We start from the raw sequence: 24,056 nt of genomic DNA, 5'->3' as shown, positions 1-24,056 counted from the left end.
TCCAAACATCCCCTCTCATCCACAACCGCGCCATCCGCCCGCCGTCCCCGCCATCCCGCCCCCCTCTCTCTCAGATCTGGATCTGGATCCCGCAAGCAATGCACACCGACCTGCATGTCTGACCTGACATGAGCTTACATGACATGACCCTACATAACCGAACGGGAGGCTGCATCATATGGGCTCTCGTTCTCACCGTCTATTTGAATTCGGATTGACGTCAGTGAGTCTCGGGTTTGGATATTCACGATGATTATGGCAATTCACGTCTAAAAGATAGAAGAGTGCGTATGAATGTATCAATTTCACGCAAAATAACTTATGTAAATGGTAGCCTAGCTCTACGCTCTCCATCCATCCATCCATTCACAACCCATCCCACAATCTGTCTGTCAAAGAGGAGCACCAAGCAGCGGATTTCAACCCATGCATGCTATGCCCAATCCTAATCCCCATCCCAACCAAAGAACAACGCCAAACAGACCAGTCCATCCATGAATGCTACCTAACCTAGCTATGATTGATAATGATAAAGAACCTATCCCTGTGCGAATGCAACAGAGAACGAGAGTGGAGCTGGGCGGGCTCGGGTATCGCAAACCCAATGCAGTTGTAAAAAAACAGACGCACGCACGCAAAAACCACGCAGACGCATTCCCATACCCAAACCGCAATCCCCCATCGAATCCAGGCAATGACACGTTAAACAAAAGAGAAGCGTGAATGTCGAATGTCTAGATTCAGGTTGAATTGAATCGAATGATGATGTATCCCCATCCCAAAGTCCATGCCGATAAACAAAAGAATAGAATAGCCGTCGCAATGCAAAGCCGATGAAGATGTTGCCGTTAAGAAAAAGAAAATTTCATTCAATTTCGTGCCGTGTTCGTCTATGTGTGCTTGAAGACAACCCATCTGGGCCAGCCCACTAATTGATGATGTTGTCCCGAGCGAGGTTTAGTTGAGGTGCTTCTTGATCCACTTAGGGTCCAACCAGCCGACCTTGTCGAATGCCTGCCACAACTTGCTTGCCTTGTTGACGTCAATCTTGCAAGCCTGTTGAGCATCAGTCTTTCTGAACTCTTTACCAATTTGGAAAGCTTCGATTCTCTTGATGAAAATTCGTCGCTTCGAGGTGAGGTAAGTGGCGCAATCGAGACGCAGATTAGCGGCAAGGGCGATTTCGTCGGGGTGGAGAAGGTGTGCGTGAGGATCAAATTTCAGATCAATCGGAGCGCCTTTCCAATCAACCTTGAGAGAATTTGGCTTGTTCGGAAGGCTGGAGAGAGGTGGGCAAAAGTCAGGAAGAGAGCTGAAGTCTTTGTCCTCACGTGCGACTCTCTTGCTTGACTCTGGTGTGGTTCCCCTTGGTACGGTTGCCTTGGGAGTCCTAATTGTCTTGATTACGGTAGGACGAGGTGGCTTGATGGCTCTCTGACCATTCCGATTACCAGAGGCAGGAGCAATTGCAGTATATCGCTTGCCTCCGTGCTTCAGCATGTTATCCTCCTTCAGTTGTGCGAATTCCCTACGAGCCCATCGTTTCCTGTCCACGTTGTACGCCTCCGCAATCCGCGACTTGAACTCAAGCGCAAGTTCGTATTCGACTCGACGAGGGGGCGAGAATTCTCTGAATGTGCTCAACTCTCTTGCAGCCACATGTTCGTCCACGACTCGATGAGGATCGCTGGTGAATAGCGGAGGTTGAGAGGATGAATCTTGATGAGGGAAGAGGATCGGGTCTCGAACGTTGATCGAAGCTGGGCTCTCAGGGTTGATGAGCTTCGTCTCTGGTGATATTGGCGGCGAGAGAGGAGCTTGACCTCTGACAATTGGCATTGGGTGAAGTCCGGTCATGACGAAGTCCATTGAGTGTCCAGATGGTTTGCGAGAGAAGCTGTCCTGGAGTGTTGGCTCTGGTGGCGAGAGCATTGTGGTCCTAGCATCAAAGACGTCTTTGTTCTCCATGTTGACGAGTCGATTGATACTGGGAAGGAAGTTGTTGTTGCTGTTGTTGTTGTTGGATGGCGCCGATGAATAAATAGGCGGCGAAGAGATCAAAGGTCGATTGAGTGAATGTTTAGTCGACGTGAAAGAGTCACCGAAGGCAATGGAAGGCTGCAGGTTCGAAGACGTTTTGTCATCCATGGTTTCGTCTGTTTGTGCCTCCCCCAGGTACTTCTAGAGGTTGTGGCAACTCTCGGAGTCTGGCAGCGGATATCAGTTCGGCTTAAGTCCGTGGAGGTTCTGCCTGCCGTGAATTGAGTCGGACTTTATAGAAGAGGTGAAATTGCGGGCGGAGGAACTGGTGGAGGAAGGTCGACGTGTTGGTCAGCTGGGCTGTCAGATCGGTTCTTTGTGAGAGTTAAGTTCCGGATTCCAGTCAATGCGAGCGAATGGGTACTTGTGTCGATGGAATTGAAACAACGACGTGGGCTTGCAATGTTGAAAGGAATGCGAGGTCCAATGTTCCAGATGATGGGAGAAGAAAGAAGGGAAAGTGGGAAATAAGAAGAGCGCGAGAGTGCGAAGCAATAAATAGGCAGCACCAACAAGGAGAGTAGTGAACGAGAACGAGAACGTGAGAGAAGAGAGTGTGTGTGGTATATGACTCCCCTCGTGACGCCAGTCCGTATGACAGACAACCCACAAAATGCCTTGACTCAGGCGGATGGCATTAATGTCTTGCGGTCTTTCGCAATTAGGGTGTGCTAGGCACCCTTTGCCAAACGGCAGCTGGACCAATACCAGAATGGCCAGTCCCAATTAACCGCCGTGTGAGGGCATCTGGCTGGTTGGGTTCGAATCCGGATTCCTTTGTTGTGTGCGGCTGTGTCGTGCTCTGCTCTGCTCTGCTCTGCACTGCACTGCACTGGGCACTTTTTTTTCACACACAAGTTGGGTTGGGCGACGGGGCGCGAAGTTGCCAACAACGCGTAAGGCAGGGTCGGGAATGGAATGCACGAGAAAGGAGGAGGCAATTGGCCAATTGGGGGCAGCTAATGAGCATCAATTGTGTAAAATCCGGGGTGAGGATATAGAAGCCATTGGAGGTGAATGGACGAGTGCTGAAGGAGCAGCACTGGATGGATACCGCGAGCGCGCAGTGCTGAGGAAACATTGGTAAGGCGAATGGTGTTCATGCAATATTGGGGTGAGGAAGGAGTGAAGTCGCTCCAAGAATGAGTCACCGCTGGTGCCCGACTAAGCCTGTTCGGGTATGGGTTTGAGGCTAGCCTCAAACGTCGCCCTCGGTTTTGGCCCTCTGGTACCCTTGGGCTTCACCGTTCACCGAAATGATTTATGACACGGAAAGGTACCTAGACCTAGACCTGGACTTGGTATAATATGATAATCATCGACTATTATCATCATCATCACCGTCATAATTGTGTTTACGATTAGTCGCTTATTATCCTGATTCCTGATTCCTAATTCCTAATTCCTTCTTCCTGCTGTCTTCATCTTTCCGTAGTCTGCACCAATTGATTTCTCACGCCTCAATTGATGCAATTGCGCGTTGTTCACATATTCTCCCGGAGACACGCTTCACTCCCCCTTTCACAGCCTCTCTGCTGCTCTACACACTCTGCTCTGCCCTCTCTGCAATCCAGCTCACCCTCCGTGTTGGCACCATCAATTGGCCTTTCTCTTCCTCCTCCACACACCTCTGCCCAACCATGGACCCCAAACCCGCATTGCTTGCCAGAAATGTCCCATCCATCCCATCAATGCTATTGCCGTGCCTGTTGGGTGTGTGCAATAATGGGGGTTAATGCAGCAAACATTCTCGGGTGTGAAAGCACCACTAGGAATCCAATATCAATTGACACACCCGCAGGCATGATCGATGTTTCGACGCACCCGCGGACCAAAAGGAACATGTTGAGAACTTGAGGCTGCCGGACGACTTTCTTCGGCTTGCCATGGCGTTGCCTCATTTGGTCGACGTGTTGCAAAGCCAGCTTTCTCCATGCTACTGTACTGTACAGTACATACTAGCACTGGACTGTACTTACAAAACTTCACCTCGCATTCGCAGCTCACAACCCTCCACGTGTCCTGCGACTTGGGGGAAAGTCAATACTTTCGTCATAATGATGGCAATGAGATGGAGTCCGCAACTCAATCGTCGATGCACCGACACCGCACCACTGTCAATTGAGTTGCGCCAAGTATACAGTCCGGTACCTCGCTCTCGAGTGATGGCGGCAACTCTCCCCTTCTTCCTTACCTAGCTAGGCATCACGCACACGTATCACCATCGCCACGTTGTGACCACACGACCCGGCTCTGTCCCCTCCCTCTCATCTCCCGAGCAGGAGTATCAGACGAGGAAACATCCAGACCACCATCATTTTCGGACCCTCTCTCTCCCCGTGAAACGATCATCTGGCGATTGCGATCAAGAATAGCACCACGACCCGACCAGGTTTTCCGTTGGCGAATGCGGGTGTCTGCGCTCCCCCAATCCATATTCACATGCTCACCCATACCAGAATCCAGTGTCTCAGCTTGACCCCTCCATCAGCTTCGTCGACATCCGTCACCATGATCACGAACGCGACTCAATTGACAAACCCCCACTGATCATTGACGTTCACCTGATCCAATTGACGATTTAGACTTTCTCGCCATGCGCTCCCGTACATCATCCCGTCGCGATGCAAGGAGGGTTCTGGTGGCGCATCCTCGCATCCGTCGTCCGTATGATCTACAGCAGCAGCGGATCCGTAATCGATAAGCAAGCAGGTGCGGGAGTGGTTATCGCGATAACTTTAACTCGATATCACCAGACCCGGAACTCAGCGAGAAAGAGAAATAGCATAGACGGAACGTTACATCGTTTGATGCTTTGATCTTGATTTCTGAAACATATTTCTCCCTCTCTGCTATCGACTTGCGCTCATTTTGATACAATTCCAAATTATACCACGTATCACGTGAATGACGACTCACGTGCTGATCCTGTGACCTGGTCTTGTGCTGACTCCTTCCCGATGAAGCCGAATCCTATCTATCTCGCATTAGGAATCATTAGATTCCTCCCCACGCTCGGCATCAGCACTACGAAGTACCTTCCTCTTCATCTCATCTCATCTCATCTCATTCACATCCTTGACGACTTGATCTTCAGAGGCTGCCTAGCCTGGCCAGTCTCATCATCGATTCCTTCTCCTATCCGCCTGCCTATTCACGGTCACCTCTTCCGGCCTCCCGAATCGTCTCAAATACCAAACAACCACGGTATATTCCTTTCCTTTCGTAAATATCCCCAAATCCGTCAATTCGGTCAGCCCAAAACCAGCCAAAACCCTCATTTTCCGCATCCGGAAAGGCGTGGGAGCACAGCCCTACTCCCCATTTCCATCCGAACCCTTGAGGCTCATTTCGTCACACCGAGTGCGCTCGTACATACAGGTTTAGTTTCAGCCTCTTCCTTTCGACTCGCCAATTTGGTTTCTTTTGCGGAGGGGCGAGTGAGTGAGTCAATGCCGCTACTGTTGGTGGCTTGTTAGGCAGAGAGATGTTGCACAACCCCGCGTTGGGGTGATACGGTGTGGAGATTCGGTGTCAATGAAATGAGTGCCTGCGTGAATTGGTAGGTCAATTGGGCGTCGAGGCTCAAGCGGGGTTGTTGTTGTTCAATCCGTGTTTGCCTGTGGGAAGGCTTCAGCGGATTGGTGCATTAGGCAGAGTCGAGTGAGTGCAATTGGCATAGTTGCCGCCTGTGAATATGATGGATCGAGCTCGAGTCTGAGATTTTCTTTACTCGGTGAGAATCAGCACGGGCGAAAGTTGATTCACGGAGCTCCTAAGATACGCGATTCAAATGAGTGCTTTGCGATCCTTGAGGCTGCAAGTGAAAGCTTCCTCGAGAAAAGAGGTTCGTGTGCACAAAAGTTTCGCTATCCTGCCTTTTATTTTCTCAAACCTCGTTCTCAGGCCCTTAGATGATCGCACTACGAGCACTTTCTGCTCAGCCAACTTGATCTCCCTCTACTATTGTATGATCAGAATTCTGAGAAGTCTCGTCAAACTATTTACCCCCTTGATTGTTGGGATGCGTTCAGATCCAGCTTCATACTACAAAATGCTCTCTGGAGCTTGATTAAGCAACTTTCAGGTCTTGCTCACAGGAACAAATACGCATGAGATTCTCAAGCGATTGTTTCCCTTGTGTAACTCTGGCAATTTTCTCAGTCTCTTTCATTCTTCCTTTGACTTCTCTAGACTTGAAGTCGTGCTTCCTCACATTTTTGCTTGCGGGCATTATCGAAAACTCACTGGAGTCACAGAATGGAATCGATCAGCTGCGGTTTATGTTCCTACCGATTTCGCTGTGTGATTCGAGTCTTTTCACACGTCTGCAGAATTCGTGGGCAGCATTGTTTATCTGAATTGAAGAGATGATTTAACAAGGCAACGCTCTCCTTCTGCCTTGTTCTTGGCTCTATGATAAGAACTGGATTCAGAGCGACGTTTCATATTCTAGTTCTCGAGACTACATAGATGAGTGAGACCCTCGATTCCCTCTCACTTACACTTGATATGATTTTATATTTCTGGACTAAATCTCCAATCACGGGCTTGGCACTGAGAAATCTTTCATACTTTCTCATCGCTTTGTCCTCGCAAGCAGTTATCTAGGTGCAAGAATTGAAAGTTAGATTTTCGCCCTTCTTCCAAATGTGCAAGTCAATCTTCAGTTCATACGTCAAACATCTCTCAGCAGAAAATTTCTCGAATCCACATCAATGCCAGCGGCAATAGTGCATATTGTGCAAGTTGCGCAAAACGCACAAATTCCGAGAATAGGTCTCCAAACAACGACCTCTAAATAAATGATCTAAGGAGCGAGGTCAGATTGATTGCAAGTTAATTTACTCAAAATAAGCCATACGTGGCGAATGCGCTTTTTTATGCGAGATTTTGGAGGCTATCGATTATGGTCGATGTACCTGCATGGTGGCTTGGGGTTCGAAATCCAGACATCGTGTGTATGCCCCATTGCCACATACGAGTTTTTTGATTGGCTGATTTCTTCAGCATCTAAAATCGTGGAGGAGTGTCTGCCTATCGATAAAAGTTCCAGTGGGAGATGGCTACCGAGATGGCGCTCATGCAAACCAGGGTCGATCGTCGAGAAATGTCTATGAGAGTAGGTATAAATTCATACAGATGACATGTACTGGAGTGACAGCTTAGTTCTACAAACTACTGAGAGTCCCGCAAGACTCTCACACTTTACTTGGAATGTAATGTTTGGTCCACAGCTCCCACATTTGGTGCTTATAAAAGTCAAGATGAAGTTGGGACTTTGATGTTGATCTCAAAGTGGATCTAAACGAGCAAAGGAGACATTTGCACAATGTGCAAGACTGGAACGAACATCGTTCCGTTCAGTTCTTAGTCTTCGATCTCAAACATTGGGACTTCGAAATTCTAGGTCTAAAGACCAGACATTGATCTGGGAATGGGGCGGGATGGAGCGGAAGGTGAATGTGTGGATTCCAGAAGCAGGTGAATAGATCTATAAATCAAGTTTCGGATTTGAAGGGTTTGGGGGATGGGACTGTTTTCATCTTCACGGGAGGGGATTATCTCAGAGCATGGAAGGAATGCCGAGCAGTGATACGATGTAAGTAGCAGCAACAATACTACCAATCATCGAAATTCTAGTGAGATTTGAGGCAGAACCAGTTTTTCTCGGACTGATGTTTGATTTGGTAGTGCCCAATAGTTCCAGGCTTGTTTCCCACTCAATGTGCGTCTGTAAATCACCCCGACATGGATATGGATGAGATGTATCTACAAAGACCCAGCGTATACCTCCTCTTACGCCTCTCCTACGGCGACGCAGCACATATCTCTTCTTACGCATCCCCAGCAATACATGCTTCTCGATACGCTCCCCTTTCTCTACATACAACCTCTCTCCCGTTTCTCGGATCGATCCAGCACTTATTCCTGCACACCTTGTGCGATTCCTAGGCTAGGGCTGTTCCTACACATTCCCCACGACTCCCCGATACATTCCTCTTCACGCGGTGCTCTTGCGTTTGTTTTGCTATGATTTTAAATTGGTCTCCTACTTCACTGGATTCTCAAGTAGTGGCTAGGTGGTGGCCGGGGCTCGTAGCTGACAAGGCTTGTGTTACAGATAGCAGACTGGAAATGATGCCTCACGCTCCGGTATGTTGCTTGAAGATGGATCATCAACCAACCAACGAAGATCCCGAGGCCACAAATCAGAATCGAAGGCGAAGGAGTATGCGAATTAATTCAAACTCCGACGTCAGTTGATTTCTCCTTTGGCTCTCAATATGAAGCGAAAGAGTAATTGTCTTGGATATGTAAAGTAGATGATTTCTTTTATGGCGAATTTGTTTTGTTTCCAAGAAAATAATATATTGAAAATAATCGGCTTGCTAGCGAATTTAATGAATTGTAGGCGAAATTGCGGCAGAAACGGACGAGCTGCGAGAGCGATTGCAGGAAATGACAATATTTGACCACTGGGCGAGAGCTTAGCATGGAAATATACATGGCATGCTATCAAAACTACTCAATATCTTCATCTTGGGTACAATGTAATAGAAAGTTCCGACTTACGGAATCGATGTACGGAATCGCTTTGCTCTCAATCTTGGATTTCGGTCTGCGACATTTCAGACAAAAAGCCATGACAAGGCTTTATTCTTTTAGATAGTCGTAATCTCATACTTCTGTATAGATTACGCTAAGATTTCGGCTTGTGTGATTGCGATTTCCAGCAAAATGAGAAGACTTTCACATAACCATTTTGATTTCAACTCGACTTTTCAAGATTTTGGGAGTGAGAAGAGGATGCTGGAACATATAGAATACAGAAAATGCTTAGGACACAGTGAATACTATGAATGATTCTGACTTGGTTAAATGACATTTGAACAAAAAAATGAGGGGTATACAGAACCTTCAGCAAAACTCGAGTCCTCCACCACAACTAACAATAACCACACCCCACACCATCACATCCCCGCCGCAATCCTGAACAACGCGCCTCCTCTCCTATTACTCTCCACCCACTCACTCCAAAACCCATTTCTACTCCCCGGCGCCCTCACCACAAAACAATCACTCCAACTCGTCGCATTCCCCCAATAATCGCTCCCGGTAATAACCCCATTCCCGTCCGTTGTGAAATTCGTGCCCACCTGCGGCCCAAAGCTCTCCAAGTACGTCGTTTGCTGCTTCTTCATCATCTGACTTGCATGTGCCCCAATACTCATCAACATGACCACAAACGCTACGAACAGACCGAGTACGCAGATTAACGGGTAGTACGACTGTTGCCAAGCCGTTGCGACCTTCCTTGGAGCGGGCTGGCGGCGAGCTCGGGGAGACAGAGGTGCGAGGAGCGATTTGATGGATGAGAAGATGGAGCGTTGGTTCAATGTCCCGCCAAGCGACGTCCCGCCAAGCGACGTCCCGCCAAGCGACGTCCCGGCTGGTTTCCGTTTAAAGATATCCTCGAGCGTGGTAAATATGTCGAGTATGTGGAAGAAGACAAAACACCACCATACGCTCCCGAACACAATAATCGTCATCTCCGTAGCGTGCAGGGTATTCATTCCCGTCTGCACATTCAGATCCCCGGTATTCTGGTACGGGAGATAGAAAACCTCAGGATATCCGTATGAGACGCCACTATCGTAGTTGGTAGGCGTGCTCCAGTCGCCGCACCCGACGGACAGCCAGTGCGGGGCTTGGGACATGCAGTCCCCGGCGTAAACGGGGCAGTTTCCATCGGTGATCTTCATGGTGCTGTAGCGGGGCCACCATTCGTGGTGATTGGGGGCATAGCCTGACATTCCGAAGGAGATGGCCAGAGCGATTATGTCGAGCTCGAGGATGAGGCGAGTTAGAGGGTTGTGGCCGATGTTGCAGTCCATGATTTGGGTTGAGATTAGGGCGAGGAGAATCACTGAGGGGGCGGCGAGCGGAGTAGTGTCGTCTTGGAGACTTTTTAGTCCGATTATGAAGGCGGATATAGCACGGAAGGTGCAGAACACTACGGTCAGGTAGTAGATGATCGTTCTGGGTAGGCTCCTTGGTTCTATGTCGGTGTTAGCTGTAAACTCTGGTCTGGGGCAAAGAGAAGGACATCTTGTCGCAAGTTCTTTAGGGTATAACTCAATGGCATTACTATTTTGAAGGTAACTTACTGTATGATACTGCCGTGACTGTGGTCGTGCTCGTTACAGTTACTTTCCTCTTGCCAGATATTCTGCTCAGAGGAATCGACGTAGATTTAGCTGACATCCCTTGTGGATCGACTGACATTAATGCTGCAGCTGCGCCAATACAGCAGATAATAAATGAAAGGAGCAAGCTGAATACAACCAGCGGCCATGGTGTTGGAATGTTGTTCGGCGCATATTGAGCGTTCATCAGCGTCGTATGGGTATCGTCGATCTTGCCATGGATGGGGATTCCAGCATTTGACGACATTGTTGCACTGAAACCTACAGAATCACAATCTTCGGCCGATCGACTCTTGGTAGCGTATAGTTTGAATGTGGCGGACGTTGGAATTGCCTCAGAGCAGGTATTTATTGAGAAGAGGGGAAACGGAGGCTGCCCAGTGGTGTCAGTCCCCAAAACTGCCCAAGATGCAGCTAAATGAGACATATCCAATGAGGCGCTGTGGTTCACCGAAAGGGCTGGCGTGCATCATCGAATCACAGCTCAGACAGCTCTATGGTGTGAAGTACTCGTGATTCTGGTAGTATTGTGCGCAGCATACCATCATCCTCGGTGTAACTTTCAGTTCCATTCGCCCCTCCGAAAGCCTGCAGATATTCGGATAACAGTGGCAGGTGCTGATTGGCCCAAAGGCCCAGAGATGTCAAAGTGTCGAGCTATGCATGACAGTTCGCCGAGTATAAGGCTGTGGCAGGGCGTTTTGCTCAAATGGTGGAGGCTTGGCAGTTGCCTTCTTTAAGCGAACCATATTCGCTTAATGCCGCGCTAAGCATGCAGAAAGGGGGAAGGATTACAAGCCACGCACGTGAGCAATATCCCGTGGCACTGATTGGCTGTGCCACAGATGGGGCACAATTCAGCCTCAATGGAAGCGTTCGAGATATGTTGGATAAATGTAGTTGGTGAATATGGGTTTCATAGTTTGCTGATTTAACTGCTCAAACAAAGAGCATCGATCGTCTGCCGTGTTTCCCAGAAAAGCTGTATATTCATAGCAAGAAACCTTCGTCGCCCATTCCGTCATGTCTCAAGCTCTCTCACCAGACCCTCGAGTTGAAGGAAAGCTAGAATATGATCGTGAAGCTATCATAGCGACCGTAACAGATTTCTACAAACACATGATCAAGCTGCCTCATATCGAGCCCAGTGATCTCCTCTACCCACCACCGGAAGGCTGGCCATCCATAACGGAATCCAACTTCGCTCCTTTGAAGAGATCCGAGGAGGTTATTGAGCTCCTCAGACATTTGCCATATCTCAAGACATCTCCTGGCCAAGTACGAGGTCAGGAATCCATCGTTGCGTGGGATACGAAGCCGATCGATTATCGAGAGGAGAAATTCCAACCTGACAGGATTGAAGAGGGCGTGAAGATGATTACACAGTCCAAGGACAAATTTCCTGCCTGGGTTGTGCCTCTGACGAGAGGGGTAGATCTTTATGGGATATGGCTGATGTTTGATACTACTGACGGCATGCTTGAAAATTCCTTTTATCCGAGAAGTAGTATCTGATGGCTCGATAGGAACTGCCACAGAGTACCAAGGATGGTGCCTACCAAATGAGCAAGACTACGCCGTCGACGATCCTCGCCACTGGAGGGACAAATGCGAGGGCCGGACTATGAGGCTGCGGGACTTCTTCGCAGAGTGGCAGCACAGATTTATGACTTTAGAATGGATCTGTTTGCCAACGGATAGATGGCAGCTTTGGTGGGAGGGCAATGCAAGCGAATCTCAGTTGAGGGAGCTGAAAGTATGAATCTAGCTCCCTAGCTCTGATTTACTTACTCATATCATTTAGGAAATGCGTGCTATCTTTCAGGAAAACGGATGGCCAGATAACTTTAACCGAGAAAGTTGCAAAACGGCACTCAAGGAATGGCACGATCGTTAGGCAGATTTTGCATCAATGGATCCCATCTGAGAGTGACGACTTTTCTGGTGTATTCTGCTCGGAGCATGGACTATTGTGTTTTCCCTCTGGGGCCTATTTCATAGCTTATTTTACTAAGATGATCCAATGATACCGGTATCTTTGGACAATTTTGGGCTCTCACCTAGTCTCCTGCAAATTGATTTTCCGTTAATGGTAAGTATCGCACGTACTGAGCTCGTGTCAACGGAGTGACAGGTGCAGGTTTGATCTTCAGGAATTCTCTGCCATCGTTGACCTCGTGGAACAGTGCTGGAGGCCATTCGTCTCTTTCGCAATTTGCGCTTCCAAATGGGATCTTGCAAACCAACCAGCTGCCTTGCGACCTTTGTTGTACTCTGCTACAACTGGTCTGCCTTTGGCATCAACCCAGTAATACGGACAGGTGATACTATTATAATGGCTATCTGGATGTACTGAATGCATCGATCGGTAATGCATACAAGCTTGCCTTTCAGTAGCCCACATGCAGAGGAACTCTCCGTTGAAGTCTGGTCCAATCCCTGCGTGGTCTGCAGTTTCTGTTGTCATCTTCTTCTGCGCATCAAGACAATCGTCGTCATCCGCATCAATCTCCCTTGCTGCCATGTCGGCTTGAGGTTTTTTAGAGCAGGCAGTCTTAGTGCTAGCAGTCGAGTGAGAAGACTCCTTTAGGCGTGTTGCAGATGGTTTATCAGTTGGTTTGTTGATATCCAAGGTGTGCTCCTTCCCAAAGACTTTGAATTCAGCTTTGCCTTCTTTTTCGACACCTTTTACACACAATTCGATAATCGCTGGAGTCGCTACTATCTCGGCAATATCAGCAATCTCTCCTGTAATGCTTTTAGTACAAGTGCCTCTTGTCACTACTGAACTATCTTACCAATAATTGGAATAGAAGTTCCAACGGCGCTAAGAAAGCTGGCACAGCAAGTCTACAGTAAGTTTTAAAAGCAATGTCAATAGCTGCCTGAGCGGGAGCAGTCTCTGCGGTATCTTTCGCCAGTTGTCCTGCATCCTTCACGAGATCTGCCCCATTCAGAGCGGGTTTGAAACCCTTGCAGCAAGGTGAAGCTTCGACCGTACTTGAGACAAGTATCAGCATCTAGCCATTTATTTCATGGATATCGGAGTACCCAGCCTTGTCCTAGAACCACTTTGCTGGGAGCAACGCCAGCTCTCCCGAGGAGATCAAGTCCACCCTCGATCTCGGTGATGTTCGTGTGCGGCGGTACCAATGGACCAATAAACTTGAACCCAGAATCTCAGACTCCGTGCACTGTGCCTCGGTGTTAGATTGGAAGAGCTCGAAGGATGATGAAAAACCTACTGTCGTAACTCATCAGGTTGAACCAATCGATCGAGTCATAAATTCCAGGCAAGTCGAAATGCTGATAGCCAAGTGTTAGCATACATCTTCAAAATGCGGTAGTAAGGGAGCAACTTACCTGGAGGCACCAGTACGACGTCGGTAACGTGACGCTAATGCCGTATCTCGTCCCGAAAGTAGCCTTCATCTCCTTGATCAAAGAGACACAATTGACCTTATCTCCGTCAGCGCCTCTGAGATCATCAACCTGTGGATACTCCAAATCCACTCCATCAAAACCATATGTAGCCATAAATTGCTTCAATCCGGCAATGAATCTCGCCCTGTTCCCCGCCGAGCTCGCCATACTGCTATACATAATCTGACAATTTGAATTTGCCTTGCTTACTCACGTGAATTGCAACTCTCAACACGGCCCCATTGTCGCCCGGCCCTGGAGGGCTAGCCTTTCCAATCTTCGCAACTTTATCTCTTTTCTTCTCTCGCAATCACCTCAAATGGTACTCAAGTAGTAAACAAACTTCTACCTAGACGTCCTCGAGCTGTTGTCATCCAATTTTAGCTCTAAATAAATCAAGCCCTGCAATTATTTTAGCCTCAGCCAAGCTACCATAAGCTTCCATCATGCCTCGTGGGCATTACCATATAAGTCACAGCAAATATCACAGCAGCAGCAACAGGAAGGATGGCACGGATGGTAAGAGAACCAACCAGCGGGGAAGCAAGCCGCAAGAGAAATTCGACCAGTTCTGGTTCTGCCATATGTGTGGTGACGGCCCGATGACTACCGAAATTGTCCTCGTCTGCCCAGAGTTCTCTTGTAACCACCAGCGCTGCGAGGAATGCACTGTGCAGTTGTATAGATTCTCCAGACATGGAAACCTTTGGCCTTCGACATCACCAAACCCCGACATATCTCCCCAATCGAAAAGCCAACCTGTTGTTGTCGATTTAGACGAAGATCCACCGTCACTGCTTGTACAGAAGTCCAGTGGATCAGACAATTCTCCGAAAAAGCTACTTGTCAATAAAGATAATTATACTGACTGTGGCAACGACTTGGCTAAAGCGCAAGGAAAGAATGGAAAGTTGCCACCATCATTCAGCCAAGCCCTCACAATTCGCGTTCTATCCTCAACCACAGAAACCCTCAAAGCCGCATTGTCCTTGCCACTCATAGCAGTCCAGGTCGCCAACTCCACAGTAGCAGTCCTTGATCCCATCTGGACCAAAGCGAGCATCGTCTGCGTCGCCGCCACAGCTATAGCAACAGTCGCCATCAATGGTGTTAACGCCAACACCGCTCGAAGGGTAGCCGACATCAATGAGCGCTCTGTTGCCATTGCTGGTCGGGCTGCTAATGCGAGTGAGCAGAACGCGCTTACGGCACTGTCTGCTGCCGAAACAGCGGCAAGGAGGTTGGCGTTTGATCAGGAGGAGAGTTTGAAGGAGAAGGAAAAAGAGGTGGGCAAATCTGACAGTACTACGATAAAGGGTGATGGAAATGGGGAGGCTTCAAATAGTACTGCTCAGAGTAAGAGATTACTTCCTATTAGCGTCTCCGCAAAACCATCGTCAACCCAAACGCGATTGGACGCTGACATCAGGGCACGCTACAAAGAGCGCGAACGCAAGAAACAAGAAGAGACAGAGAAAAAAGCGAGGAATATCCAGATATTTAAGAAGTTGCTTCAGGAACCTTTCAATGGTGTTTCTTCTGCGAAGGAGAATGAATTAGATGGGAGATTGAGGGAGCTGAGGAATAGGCAGTATGAGCATGGTGAAGGAGTGAAGGAGAGTGAGAGTGAGAGTGATAGGGAGGATTCGAGGTGGAAGGGCAAGGGTAAGGAGAGAGATATGGGGAGAGTATACTCTAGTTCTTCGACGCCTGGTTGTGCTGATATGGGTGGAGAGGGGGATGGGGAGAGTGAGGAGGGGGTTCCGGGCCAAGGACCTTCCACCGGACTCCCCACCTCTACCTCGATTTTGGGGTTTGGTGAGGTGGGGTATCCTTCTGTAAAGGAGGCTCTAAGAAGGTAAGTTTTCCAGAGCTAGGATTTCACTTCAAGGTGGCTGACAAAGATAGTCCTCTCTCCCAGCCATCAATTTTCCCTGCAGCTCTAACCCCAAAGCTAACAAATGCGGGAAAGCAAGACTTCTATCAGTCAGAAAGCAGAGCATCGTTACATCGTAGCGTAAATCTAACTGAGCGGGAAGACAGTTACCTCGATACCCTCCCCCTATCGTCAGCCAATGGAACCTCCCCCTCTAGCCCAGATTATGCTGTTGCGGAGATACATCTCGAGACCCCATCACCGACTGAGTCTGCAGCACTAGTAAACGAAACCCCTACCTCTAAGCCTGGGGTTCCTCCAACGGCAATCAATGCACCCTCGTTGGAAGTAGTGGAAGGGCGAGAACAAAGGAAGGAGGTGGTTACGATAAAAATTACCAGTGGCGAAGTGACATCAAAAGGTGGCCAAGATGCGACTTCGTGGCTGCCACCAAAGCAGACCTAGAGAGCTCGGAGACTATCCTCCCACGCTTTGTGGTCCTTCCTGCTCTAAAGATTTAATCCACATACTAGAGAATCCCTCTACCACTTCACATAGTTCATATTTACCAACTCTAAAATAGCGATTTTAGGCAAATAATTGGAAGTCAACCATGCGCCGAGCTTTTCTGGTATGCCCGTGAATGATATCTATCAGGGTGCCCTTCAGCCCGTGGCTGAGCAATCTGAGCAATGGGTGAGATTACCGATATAACCTCGACCGAAAATTTTGCCCTAGGATCACAGCAAAGGTTTTGTCTCTTGGGTCTGAGGCCAACACTGAGTGGCTCCACACCATAGCGTTGTGCAGACTGATCGACTTTCGTCCAGTATATTGATCTCTGAATTGTAAAAGATGCATTACACCGTGACCCGCGCTTGTAAACGCAGATTTCTTTTAATCAATTTGGGTCATTTGTAGTTCACGAAGAACCTCAGCAACATCAATCTATCGAAATCTATGACCGCCATAAAGAATAGTAACCTTAGAAGCAACAGTAATCTCTTGAATAACCCAAACTCTTCTCCGGTATTACTCTACAAGGAATATAGTAGCGGCTTCGCGCACCAATGGGTCCCTTGCCACGTTGAAGTCCGCTGCCCAATCTGAGAAACTGTCAAGGGCTAGGTGAGCCCCTGAGGACAAAATTCAGGATGGAGACTCCCAAGCCAAGAAAACACTTCCTTGGCTCTAGAACATATCTAGAGTATGTTTCTTTACCTGTTGGCTTTGCTCTCGAGCTTGGTTCCAATTGATACACACAGCATCCACCCATAATTTTACAGAGCCAAGTAGTACAAATACTGGGATCACAGCACCTGGCCCTACACAAGCTGGCATCGTGAGTAATTGTAACAAGTTCGCGTAAGCTGCTAGTGGAACGGGCTGTTGGGACATGGCAAATAACAATGGAATAACAACGGATCAATTGTATGCCTGGAATACTGTGCTAGGAGCGGCTGGAGTAAACTGCGGGACAAAGTTTGGGTAAATGAGTGGTATTGTGTTGGTATAAGCGATTGAGAGTGATATTCAAGAATACGAGCTGAAATTCTGAACATTTAAGGAAATCAAAGAAGTAATCGAGGAGATAGGGAGTGGCGACTACCAGAACGGACTCTCTTCAAAGTCGCAGTAAACTTCCAGACTCAAGACGCTGACGATCTTGAAATTTTTATTAAAGTACTTTCGATGGATCACCCCAAAGCCCGAGAAATATTTCTCGGGCTATCAAGGGACCTTAGTTGAGTTGTCGGTCATCGATACAAGAGCGAGGGAGGCGCCTAGAAAAGGCGGTACTCTTGTTTCGAAGCTTTGAATATGGCTCATCCTAGGCTAGCCGTATACCCTCAGCTTCTACAAGGTAGAGTTGTTTGGAATCTTTGTTACGAGAATATTTGTATCGAAAGCAGCCTCGTTAATTTCTAGCTTCTTCAAGCTCGGCAAAAGGCTCTTCTCTGGCTGACAATTCAAAGATCTGCCGCTCATGTCCATCAGCTTCCACGACCCATTGAGACTTTTCTGCTTCCAATTCTTGTGGACGCAATATCTCTTCTGCATGCAGCTCTGGCTTCAGACCCCGATACTCTAAACCGATAGGTGGTGATCTTGTCTCATCCCGAGTTGTGTGTTCTTCGAGTCTTTGTAGCTTTTTGGTCCTTCCATAGTGAATGGCCAAGAGGACGAGCATTGTCACTATAATACCAGCACCTACTCCAGCCGGTAAATCGACTATGAGTGAGTTATGCTTCGATGAGGATGACTCCTTTGGGAAAGCGGTCAATGATCCATTGGCGCCTGGTGGATATATAGGAACAATTTCCTGTGAAGCTTCCGCATCCCAGTTGCACTGTGACACAGAGAAATTCCCGCGTTCGTAGTCGGCAATTACGTATGCCTCCTGGAAGAATGTTCGACCCAAAACATACTGTGAATCGTTGGCGGCGCGTTTCAACGGAAAGTAACGAGACGTGTTCGTGACGAGGGGAGATGACGCAGTCAAATCGAATGCAGCGTACGGGAGGGTGATGTTGACAGAGACCCCAGCTGTTAGATTTCCGAGGGTGAACGTAAGACTGGCATTCTGTGCTTGCAGTATGTCGTGTTGTGTATCGTTGACGAGATATAGCTCAGTGACATTGTCCCAGACTAAGTTGAAAGCTTTTTCAAATAGCTTACAAGCTTCAACGGGGAGCCAGATGTACGGTAATGAAGAGTCCAAGAAAGAAGGAATCGGAGAGGGCAACAAGGAAGTGTTCTTTGTCGAATCCGAGACAATGATTGACTCGATTTGCACGGTAAGATCTTGAGAATCCTCAGAGTTGAAAGTCCAAGTAACATCGTTTTCAACCAATTTCGATTTGTCGTAACCGCCAAGAACCAAGCTGCCTAGGACTTGATCCAGCCCTGCTCACTCAGTCACTATGCGTTCCCAAAACTTGATGAGACTCACGATATTGATTGCCAGCTGTGTATGCCCAAGATATACTTGGGATCAACGACTGATTGCGAAGATTCTGCACATAGCTTGGTATGGGATTGTCGAAGGTTGTAAAGTTGCTTGCCCGAGGAGAGATACCGAACAGCCCCAGGTAAGTGTCTTTCGCCGCAAATCCGCCAACAGTCTGATTTTGCAAAGTCGGACCACCCGAGCCTTTCCAACCAAGCGTAACAACATCAAATCCCAGCTCAGCTCGACCGTTGTAGCCCAGCTGGGTATCGACCAGGAGAGGGTAGATGTTACTTGAAAGGTTCGCCGTATTTGTTGACCATGTTGATGAAGCATTGAGGTAGAACTCGCCTCCGCGAAGTACTGCGCAGTTCGATGGATCGAAAGAGATACATCCTTCTGGGGCGACGACTAGGGTCTGATAGACAGACGTTGAGATGAAAACTTGCAGGTTCTGGGCAGGAGTCCCGACTTGAATCTCAAAAGAAGACCATGGACCGTCATTACCAGCCCTAGCAATCGTGTCAGGTCTGATAAAAAAATGAGATTGAAATACTTACCAATTTTGACTAGGAGCCACAACTATTGGAGACGGAGCCATCGGTGCCTCTACCTGCGCTCTCGCCAGATGGGCAACACGTGACTAGCCCAGAGGATGACGCCGAAACCTATAATCTCAAGAAGTATTCTAAAGCGGTGTTGAAGGTATCATTCTCAAGGTATGGTGCGAGGTGAGAGGTCATTGCCATAAGATCGAATCTCAAAAATGGGAAACCGAGCCTTTGAGATCCAGGAGTTGCAAAGCTTCGAGCACATGCTCCTGTAGGTATGCTTGGCACTAAATCCGAAGCACAACTTTCTCTGTGATGCATTCGATAAGCTTCTAGTCATCGTACAAGGACGCCGTGGTATTCCTTCCCGTCTAGGATTTGTGCTGCGGGGCTGTAAGCACATGGTGAACCGTGGAAGATGCGCATGGTGAATGAAGGAATGGTGAAGCAGCGTGAAGGGTAGTAGTAAATCGAAGGGAATCCAGCAATTTTATGAAGTATGAAGTACGAATTTTCTGCATATCAATTATCTTGCGGGTTGAAGGACTTGGATGTGGTTGATGTAGACAATCCGTATATGGCTAGCACGGATTGCCAAGCCGCTAAATATGTGACCTCCTTTCGTTCTCACGAGTGGACTTGTAATGAAAACAATTCCGCAAAACAATTCACAAAAGGAATATCTCAACCCGGTTGCTACCTCATACGCAAAAATATGGTTCTCAGCTTGGTTAATTCCGTCTGTAGGGTTAACCCTGCAATCCAACAAGCAAGATGCCAGGATCTACTGCCTCGTCATGTTGTATCGGGCCTCACAAGTGTGACACGTTCTTCATCAGGTCGGCAAAGGTTACATACATACTACGTCCAATACGAGATAGTACACCGATGTACGTCTTAGAAGGGGAGAGGATGTTGTCCATGCTAGGTAACACACTAGTGGAAGGCGACCAATTGCATCTGTTGTACCTGCCGGAAACTAAAGGCCGAGATTCTATGTCACTGCTTGGCTTTCAGCTGAACATTCTATTTTGGCAGGAGCAAGAGACCTCCGGTGACATTTTTCGTTGCGGCTCTTTTGCTCTGTCGTCTTGCTTGGCTCTACAGCCTTGATCTCACCTAGGTAATGATCACGCCGCACAAAAGCGCGTCTTATTCCTTCTTTCTCTTCGAAGCAAGCTAGCTCTGCCAATTATCAATCGGAACTTCACTACCTCTTTTTTCAGAGTTTCTTGTTCTAGTGCTTGAATGTTGTAAAACAGGGTCGTTATCGTCAAAAGTGTCCGCGATGCTTCGAACAGCTTTTGGCGAAATCTCCATTGGTATCTTGTTATCTATACCTTGCATATTTGGATATGAAAGTTAGTACTCCACTATATAAAGTTCCACCTCTTTCTGAATTGTCGGTGTCAAAGCAGTCACGGCTACATTTGGAAATGTGTCGACGATTTCAACAAGCAGTGCAACTTACGACCCATCGAACTGCTGTTTTGCTGTCCAAGATACAGTGACTGAAATGTATTGGCCACACTATACCAGCATCACGACTGTTCAATACATGACGATGGTTTTCATTACCACATATCTTACAATCTCTCGGAAAACAACTCATTCCAGTATCACTAGTACTACGACTCTCTTAAGTTCAACAATTGTCGAGGACCGGGATGTCGGTATCGATGCCGTCAGGCTATATGACAATGCAGGATCAGCTCCAGCGCAGCTTTTCGCTGAGATGCTAGATGGGACCAGTACAGAAACGCAGGGTGTGACAATGTGAGAAATCACACCGGATTTTAGGAGAGAGAATCTAAAAGAAGACAGAACATCCCCAGTGGCGTTTTATATATACCCAACGATTAAGCTAATCACTGCTACCGCAGTAACAAACCAGTATGGGCGACTTGTCTGCGGAACCCCGTGGGTGCTTACTGCAGTGAATCTGCAGACCGCCACTAGCAATGTAACATCTTATTCTACCACCTTGGAAACGTTCAGCAATATCAATTCAAACGCACAAGGATATTGGATGGACCAACGGCCGAATCAAACTGGTGTCACAATAGCTTTGGAGACTCCATTCCTATATGCTGTGAACGGAAGCATAGACGATGGCCAGTTTCGCAATTGCGCTCTGGGCACAGAATCTATACGGTATGGAGCTATACCACAAACTCTTCTAGACTCCATGGTAGCCGCCCCTTCGATCAGCAGTCTCTACCCAGGCCTAGCGTCTTGCTTGCCAGGTATGCCGTCAATATATTCCAAAATCCCTGAAGAGTGCTCCAAAACCCTGGTACAATCAGCAGACGGCAAAAGCTATGAGATACCTGGTGGATGGCTCACATTCTCTACGACAATCTACGTTACACCTGGTAGCCTAGCCTCTGGTACGCATCCTTTCAACGCTGCTCCTATCTCACCAGTTCAAACTCCAGCCTTTACGACGGACAACAGCCCTGTGACCGCTCTGAGTGAAGAAAGTCCTCAGTACACTTCGTCTGGGCTTGCAAACTCACCGACAGGGTCGGATGTTCCTGAAAACACGCCTTTGGCATCAGTAACACAGTCTGAGAATCAAGCCCAGCGCACCAATCCCACAAAGGCTCCTGTCTTCACAGATATTCAGCAGACCATCAGCACAACCAATGCAGTCGCGTCAATAGCGAACGCAATTGCTTCTATCCTAGGCCTAGCACCTGAGCCATACAGCCTTACCCAAGTCTCAGAAGGTCCAGCGTTCATCGTTACGACCTTAGAAGCTACACCTTTCTCGGATGGAATGTCGATAACAGGATCGACAACTGTCATATCAGGGACCACAGACGTATTATACTCGGCTATCCAGACAGTCCCTGCCACCCAGGTCGTTGGCTCATTACCTGGAATCATGACTGATATCTCGGGGACGTTGAATGTTGTCATCATAGGTCCGACAACCGTGCCTGTGAACCTCAACTTGCCTAATTTGGAAGAGAGCACTACAATGATCTCGGGATCGGAGTATGTAATGTTAACTGGTCCTACCACGGTTCCAATCGTTCCAGCTTCTCAATCCTTTGCCCCCTTACCTGGGATCACAACTGACATCTCGGGCACTATGAATCTGATCATTCCTGGCCCAACAACAATTCCGCTGAATCCTAAACTACCAGATTTGAAGGGAAGCACAACATTCATTTCAGGGTCGAGCTATGTGATCATCACAGGCCCAACCACCCTTCCCGTCCTGCCAGCTTCTCATAAATTGCCAGGAAGCATGACTGAAATCTCGGGAACTTGGGATGTGGTTATTTCTGGTCCGACGACTATACCTGTAAACACAGAATTACCCGGTCTGAAAGGAAGCACGACGACAATATCAGGATCAAGCTATGTTATCGTGACGGGTCCGACTACCATTCCAGTAGCCATGCCGACAATAACGAAAATTGGGGGTGCAAGCGGAAGTCCACTTCTGCAAGTCAGCGCTGCTTCTCCTTCGAAGACACTGGGCCTTTCGGCATCGGGATTTGTGTTGTTGCTTGTAGCTGGCGTAACCTTTGTAATTGTTTGCAGTTTGGGCTGACGGTTATCTGTTGTCCTAGCCGTTTCTGATTTTTGCTTCTAGACTTCATCCCAAACAGACTTTCTGCTAGATTTGCCATGTTATTTCTCATTTTAGTATTGGATCTTGGATCATGAAATAAAGGGCTTCCAAGAGACTGTTTGATTGATCCTAGGTGGTTGAATTAAGTTCTTAGCAGTGAGGCACGTCCGACAGTTCTTTCCCAGTTCGAAGACCGAGGAGTTTTGTTGCACATCGCAACTCGAACGGTTTTCTTCAAAATCAGCTGATAATGACGACGGATCGTTCTTTGCCGACAAACGACTAATGGCTCAAGGTAAACCCAAGTGGGGCATATATCAAATGTGAAATCGTCTACAATTGACTCAGAAGTCAATGCTTGGTGTAGCTGGATTTGAAGCTCAGTATCAGCCTCTCAAACAAAATTGGGAATAAACGACTAGCATATATGCGACTTGAAATAGCACTTCTTCTTCTGATAATATGATTGGCTTTATACTTTAATTTAAAAGTGATTTGCTTGCGAGGCTGAACTTGAATCTGCTACTAGCTCCTCGTTACTTCCACAAGGCTCCAGATTCACCACCCAATCATATGCCACTCTAGCTTCGTCTACTATCCTTATAGATTCTAACAAGCGGTTTTTTGGTATCAAGCCCGGTTAGGCCCTCAAGGGGCCAAACGACTGACCGGGTTTGACGGTGACTCGCCACCTTTCCTCCAAATGAAGACCAAACAACAACCTCGACAATTACATACGCCATTCCGTCCGCCATCGCGAACAATGCCATGCGCTTGGGCGCCCGGGCACGCAGTACTTCGGTGCTGTGTGCCCGGGCGTTTTGTCTTTTTTTTATAAAGACACAAGCTTGTGATTGTTTTTTGGTCGGAAGCGAGGATTACATGTAGCGAGGAGGCGCGTGGTAAAATTCTGGTACCATATCTTCGTCAAAAGCAATCCGAGATTCATGCTCATCCCCACCGATTCGTGGTGACATTGTTCTTCGAACGCCTCAAAGATATATCTCCACGCGTCTCATGGCTGTTGTGACATGGTGAAACGGGTGCGCAGATAGCAGCGATTAACTTATATACAATAAATTCCGGCTTAGTAGTTTACTTAGTAGTAATTTTTCAATATGTCTTGAAGTCGAGCCTGGCTCGGAGTATAGTGGCAACAAGCAGCTAAAAAAGTGTAGTGAAAAATGGAAGCTTAGCATTGCGGCTTAGGAAGCTTCACGTGGCTCTTGAGGTAGAGATCAGAAAGATGGTTTAGAGAATTGGGAACAAGTATAAAGTAGTCATTCGGTTCTCGAGAATTAGGCATGAGACCTCATGCGTCGTGCAATATTCGGTGTATTCCTCGCACTAGCGGGGTCCGACTAGATAATATCATTGTTCTTCCTCCTCTGGATGGAAGTACAAGAGCGCAAGGTCA

The 24,056-nt window shown here is 47.8% G+C and overlaps 8 protein-coding genes across 8 annotated transcripts; 3 read left to right on the top strand and 5 right to left on the bottom strand.

Annotated features, from left to right (window-relative positions):
• Positions 1 to 957: 957 nt before the first annotated feature.
• Positions 958 to 1,968, bottom strand: LY89DRAFT_597630 (uncharacterized protein; the record flags this gene model as incomplete). The annotated part of the gene is made up of 1 exon (XM_018209987.1): positions 958 to 1,968. The coding sequence occupies one exon, from the start codon at positions 1,966 to 1,968 to the stop codon at positions 958 to 960; it is 1,011 nt and encodes a 336-aa protein (XP_018064162.1).
• A 1,612-nt stretch (positions 1,969 to 3,580) lies between these two features.
• On the bottom strand, positions 3,581 to 4,637 carry LY89DRAFT_724195 (uncharacterized protein; the record flags this gene model as incomplete). The annotated part of the gene is made up of 4 exons (XM_018218877.1): positions 4,254 to 4,637; positions 4,020 to 4,068; positions 3,865 to 3,984; positions 3,581 to 3,746 (listed from the first exon to the last, which is right to left on the bottom strand). The coding sequence occupies exons 1-4, from the start codon at positions 4,492 to 4,494 to the stop codon at positions 3,581 to 3,583; spliced, it is 576 nt and encodes a 191-aa protein (XP_018064161.1). The 5' UTR covers positions 4,495 to 4,637.
• A 4,377-nt stretch (positions 4,638 to 9,014) lies between these two features.
• On the bottom strand, positions 9,015 to 10,497 carry LY89DRAFT_740874 (uncharacterized protein; the record flags this gene model as incomplete). The annotated part of the gene is made up of 2 exons (XM_018220647.1): positions 9,015 to 10,102; positions 10,212 to 10,497. 2 exons carry the CDS (start codon positions 10,495 to 10,497, stop codon positions 9,015 to 9,017), a joined length of 1,374 nt encoding a protein of 457 aa, XP_018064160.1.
• A 663-nt stretch (positions 10,498 to 11,160) lies between these two features.
• LY89DRAFT_788055 (uncharacterized protein) lies at positions 11,161 to 11,972 on the top strand (the record flags this gene model as incomplete). The annotated part of the gene is made up of 2 exons (XM_018223131.1): positions 11,161 to 11,724; positions 11,777 to 11,972. Coding segments are annotated over exons 1-2 (645 nt in total), but the record flags the coding sequence as incomplete, so codon positions are not given.
• Positions 11,973 to 12,315: 343 nt separating this feature from the next.
• Positions 12,316 to 13,853, bottom strand: LY89DRAFT_761555 (glycoside hydrolase; the record flags this gene model as incomplete). Its single annotated transcript, XM_018221551.1, has 5 exons — positions 12,316 to 12,998; positions 13,049 to 13,100; positions 13,302 to 13,429; positions 13,496 to 13,556; positions 13,614 to 13,853. The coding sequence occupies 5 exons, from the start codon at positions 13,851 to 13,853 to the stop codon at positions 12,400 to 12,402; spliced, it is 1,080 nt and encodes a 359-aa protein (XP_018064158.1). The 3' UTR covers positions 12,316 to 12,399.
• Positions 13,854 to 14,119: 266 nt separating this feature from the next.
• On the top strand, positions 14,120 to 16,014 carry LY89DRAFT_675953 (uncharacterized protein; the record flags this gene model as incomplete). Its single annotated transcript, XM_018213545.1, has 2 exons — positions 14,120 to 15,531; positions 15,582 to 16,014. 2 exons carry the CDS (start codon positions 14,120 to 14,122, stop codon positions 16,012 to 16,014), a joined length of 1,845 nt encoding a protein of 614 aa, XP_018064157.1.
• Positions 16,015 to 17,055: 1,041 nt separating this feature from the next.
• On the bottom strand, positions 17,056 to 19,570 carry LY89DRAFT_788054 (acid protease). Its single transcript, XM_018223130.1, has 3 exons — positions 19,060 to 19,570; positions 18,503 to 19,011; positions 17,056 to 18,456 (listed from the first exon to the last, which is right to left on the bottom strand). Exons 1-3 carry the CDS (start codon positions 19,098 to 19,100, stop codon positions 17,468 to 17,470), a joined length of 1,539 nt encoding a protein of 512 aa, XP_018064156.1. The 5' UTR covers positions 19,101 to 19,570; the 3' UTR covers positions 17,056 to 17,467.
• Positions 19,571 to 20,508: 938 nt separating this feature from the next.
• Positions 20,509 to 20,919, top strand: LY89DRAFT_277563 (uncharacterized protein). Its single transcript, XM_018206429.1, has one exon. It carries the CDS (start codon positions 20,567 to 20,569, stop codon positions 20,828 to 20,830), a length of 264 nt encoding a protein of 87 aa, XP_018064155.1. The 5' UTR covers positions 20,509 to 20,566; the 3' UTR covers positions 20,831 to 20,919.
• Positions 20,920 to 24,056: the final 3,137 nt, after the last annotated feature.

This window comes from Mollisia scopiformis (assembly GCF_001500285.1).
Source record: "Mollisia scopiformis unplaced genomic scaffold LY89scaffold_28, whole genome shotgun sequence".
Classification (NCBI taxonomy): Eukaryota; Fungi; Ascomycota; class Leotiomycetes; order Helotiales; family Mollisiaceae; genus Mollisia; species Mollisia scopiformis.
Note: the sequence above shows the minus strand (reverse complement) of the source record. Positions and strands in the feature narration are given on the sequence as shown.